At 50.5% G+C, this 4,196-nt stretch overlaps 1 protein-coding gene across 1 annotated transcript; it reads right to left on the reverse strand.

The window, feature by feature from the left end:
- Positions 1-1,082: 1,082 nt before the first annotated feature.
- LOC122382906 (cuticle protein 7-like) lies at positions 1,083-1,845 on the reverse strand. Its single transcript, XM_043368835.1, has one exon. It carries the CDS (start codon positions 1,712-1,714, stop codon positions 1,247-1,249), a length of 468 nt encoding a protein of 155 aa, XP_043224770.1. The 5' UTR covers positions 1,715-1,845; the 3' UTR covers positions 1,083-1,246.
- Between the last annotated feature and the right edge of the window lie 2,351 nt (positions 1,846-4,196).

Below are 4,196 nucleotides of genomic sequence, written 5' to 3' on the forward strand. Positions count from 1 at the left end.
TTTGTTGTCAGCTTATGCATCATGGCGTTCTTTTATGGTCCACGTCAGGTTAACGACTTTTATGTATTTTGAACAACTTTATCTAACGCTTATAATGCCGGGTTGGTTCGTGTTGAATTATGCCTTGCTGGAGTGCAAGGCGTTGTTCTCTGACCGAACTACGCGATGGGGTAAAACGCCCCAGTAGGTCGCGGGGCAAAACGCCCCATGGGGCGTTTTACCTCATGTGTTGTTCGGACTACCCACTTCCTAATGTTTGGTAGCTGGCTAACAGTAAGTTTCTATGCATTTATATGTACTTTTCTCAGCAACTGGATGGTTAAGGAAGTATTTTGTTAAAATTTCCATTGCAATAATTTATTATTTGGCCTTATGAGGCAGGTGAAAAACCTGCTCATACAATAGTGTCATAGCTGAACACCTGATAGGATGGAAGGAGCTAACTTCAGTGCCGTGCTTCCCAAGGTCTAACAGACCTCTCATATAAGATTTAAGTCAACTAGCATGTTTAATCTTTGATCTAGAGTATGGGGCTTCTTGCCCCAGGCCGTGGGGCGTTTTGCCCTGGGGTTGGGGCAAAATGCCCCATTTGCAGTTGCTTCACAAATCACTTCCTAGCTAGGAGTCCGATCATAAGTGAATGAATTTGAGGGGTGGAATTTGAAGTAAAATGTTCAAAGAACGCATTGAGCACAAATTTAGCCTTCCAGGTGATGTGGGACAGAAGTAATGTAGCAAAATAAATTATCTGGGGCGTCTTGCCCCAGGCTACCCTACCCCACCATGTGATACAACTCACCCAACCCAAGCCATGGGGCAAGTTGTATCAAAAACATTGTTCTATTCGGCAGACCGTGGAAGAAAAACTGGTAGAGGTAGCGGAAAAGTTACTTTGCACAAAAAAAAACAGAAGAATCAATTGGAAGGGGATGGTATGGAAATAATGAGTTTATCACGGATAGTTACGAGGTTATGGGTCTCGGAGTAAAAACTGATACAACCCACCCCACTCTCCCCTACGCATGTTTTGGTTATCGACACGCAATAACCGAAGCAGTGGCTCGGTAACAATGCAAACGTGTGCATAACATAGGTTCATAATTTATTTTTTACATACGGGCAAACATTGGAACAATAAACAATATTAAATGGTAGCAAAATGCTATCAAATTAATCACGCCAGCATCACCAATAGCAAGCATATATCAAAAAGTGGGAGCACGTAAACTGAGATCATGGAGACGACTTAGTTGTTGTACTTCTGGACGGGGCGGTAGGCGTAGATGGGCTCCTGCTCAGGCTCCTGGTAGACGGGAGCAGCCTTGTAGACGGGAGCCGGAGCCGGAGCGGCCTTGTAGACGGGCTCCTCGGGGTACTGGGCCTCGCCCTCGTACGTGACCTCGGCGTTGTAGCCGGCGTAGTCGTCGACGGTGTACTTGACCGTCTGGATGCGGCCGTCGGGCAGAGCCACCGTGTAGTAGCCGGACGTCTGCTTGCCGTCGCTGTTCTCGTTGGCGGCAAACTTGGAGCCCGTCTCGTAGTCGCTGACCGAGTAGTCGAACGCGTACGGGGACGGCTCGTACTCGGGCTCCTTGTAGGCAGCCGGGGCCTCGTAGGCAGCCGGGGCCCTGTAGGCAACCGGAGTCCTGTAGGCAGCGGGCAGCTTGTCGGCGGCAGCGACGGCCAGGAGGGCGGCGACAATGAAGGCCTTCATTCTGTTGGTTGGGAGCCGGTGTGTGTGACTGGAGCTGGTCAGCTGGGGAGTGATGACAGTCCGTCGGCACTTTCCCTTTTATAGTGGCCGGGGCGGGGCACCTCCCCCGGAAGGTCACTGATACGCCTCTGATTGTGCCGGCTCTGTGTCGTTTGGTAGTCGTCCTGCGCTAACCTAAGGAGCTAATAGCGTTAATTGGGCTAGTTGTGTGGGTCAACCTGTTTGTGATGTGTGGACCAGGTTATATTCCACCCTTTGGAGACCCTGGTAACGGTCCTCAGCATTAGACAATAGCATTTCCTCCGAACCCATCATCAGATCTGTGGGTTTCTCGTCTACAGACCACAGCGATTCATTGGTAATTGCTGAGTAAGCGCTAACACATGCTGATGTTGCCTGTATCAGTATCTAATACAACATAGATATTCACTATGTCTTTCGCCACACAGATGTTAATGAAAATATGCGCATCCGTTTGAAATGGACCTGGGCATCATCATCGACGAAGACCTGAAGTTTCACCAGCAAACAGCGGCTGCCATCGCGAAAGCCTCCCAGATGCTGGCTGTCGTGAAGCGCTCATTCGCTACCATCAATGAGGTCACTCTCCCTCTGCTCTACAAGTCCATGGTCCGACCTTTTCTGGAGTATGGGAACCTGATCTGGGGACCCTTTGGCAGAGTTGACCAGGCAAAACTGGAGCGGGTGCAGCGCAGGGCAACCCGGATGGTTCTGAGCATCCGGCATCTCCCGTACCCGGACCGACTACGTCATCTTCGCCTCCCCTCGCTGTACTACCGACGACGCAGAGGCGACATGATCACCGTCTTTCAGCTGCTGCACGGCGAGATGGCAGTGGAACCCGAACGGTTCCTGCACAAGAGCACCTCCAACCAAACAAGAGGCCACCAGTGGAAACTGCTCAAGCCCAGAGCGAACACCCTGACACGAAGAAACGCCCTCAGCACAAGAGTCGTCAACGACTGGAACGCCCTGCCGTCCACAGTAGTGTCTGCCACATCGGTTGTTCAGTTCAAGGCACGACTGGACCGACACTGGGCGAACAGGATGTACGACATCCCGAATCCCTACCATTAAGAGCCTCGCCTTTACCTGTCACACACGCTCGATGGGAGCGGGACCTCCAGGCCTAGTGGCCTTATTACCCGATAACCGATAAGGTAAGGTAAGGTAAGGTAAGGAAATACAGCGCTCGGAACACATCAGTTAGTAACGGTTGTGATGATAAAAAACATGTGTACAACATTGGGATGTAATGTAATCGGATGCTCGAAGTTCACATGACATCTCATTACCATTACTGACTCTGGTCTGCGTTGCCCTTTTCATAGTTTTTTTTTTTTTTTAGTGGCCCTAACTTACGTTACCGGCCTCGCGAGGAGGGCGGCGACCTAACTACGCCGCGCAATACAAACCGGCCGTCCTAACTAAGACCGGTGGCCACTTTTACAGCAAGACAACATGGGAAAACCCATATCCATGTACTATGCCATGAATATGGGAAAAAACCCATGAATTTACGTTAAGACACATAAATGACAGTGAAACTTACCGGTAAATTGATGTTTGTGAAGGAGGGAAGGAGGAAGTTTGTGAATGGTAAGGTTACGAGAGTTGGATGACAGGAATGGTTTGAAGAGTGGGGGATATGTCGCTGGGAGGGATGGGGTTTGTGAATGTTTAAGCGTCACGATGAAAGGAATGGTTTGGAGGATGGGGAATCTTTCGCTGCTGCAGTTGGCGGCCGACGGTTGTCTGTGGTCGTTCAACCCGGCCGCCGCCGCTGTTCAGCGGCCGGGGTCCGCTGGTGTAGCTCGCTGGGCCGCTGAGCCTCTTTTCATAGGTACTGTCTAGCATTTTATGAGTAGGGGTGAGTTTATGAGTCGTGCCTTTTCATAGGTACTGTCTAGCATTTTATGAGTAGGGGTGGGTCCGTGCCTCCGTGATCAAGCTATCCGTATACGTGGAAAACCCGTACTACGCGGAATACTTGAGCATGCTGTCCGTGACAGGATGAAACCGATGCTATCTAATTATAATGTTTAGGTCATTGGTTGACCTTACAGGCCAAGTCAATGACCCCAATGTCAGGAAAATAGGGACCTGCTAGAACATCTTTGAAAAGAGGTTTAACTCGCGACCCGTTGGGGAGCCAGTGGCGTATCCAGGGGGGAGGCCAAGAGGCCATGCAGGGCCTATTTTAAGACAATTGGACTGGGGTGGCCAGGCAGTGGTGGCGCCCCTGTCTCTTGTGTTGGCGCCCCCCCCCCCACCGAAATACTGCTGTGCGCAGCATTTCGATGGGGGGGGGGGCGTCGCAATCGAGTCTCAGAATCTTTTCTTTGTGACGGTAGTACGTAAGGACTAACGTTTCGGGAAAGTGTCTGGAGGCCTTTGTTGGCATAGTTTTTTTTCTAACATAGCCCTTTCGGGCGATGCATGGAAAGAATTAAGCCAAAAG

This window comes from Amphibalanus amphitrite, unplaced genomic scaffold, assembly GCF_019059575.1.
Source record: "Amphibalanus amphitrite isolate SeventyFive unplaced genomic scaffold, NRLGWU_Aamphi_draft 000012F_arrow, whole genome shotgun sequence".
In the NCBI taxonomy this organism is placed as follows: Eukaryota; Metazoa; Arthropoda; class Thecostraca; order Balanomorpha; family Balanidae; genus Amphibalanus; species Amphibalanus amphitrite.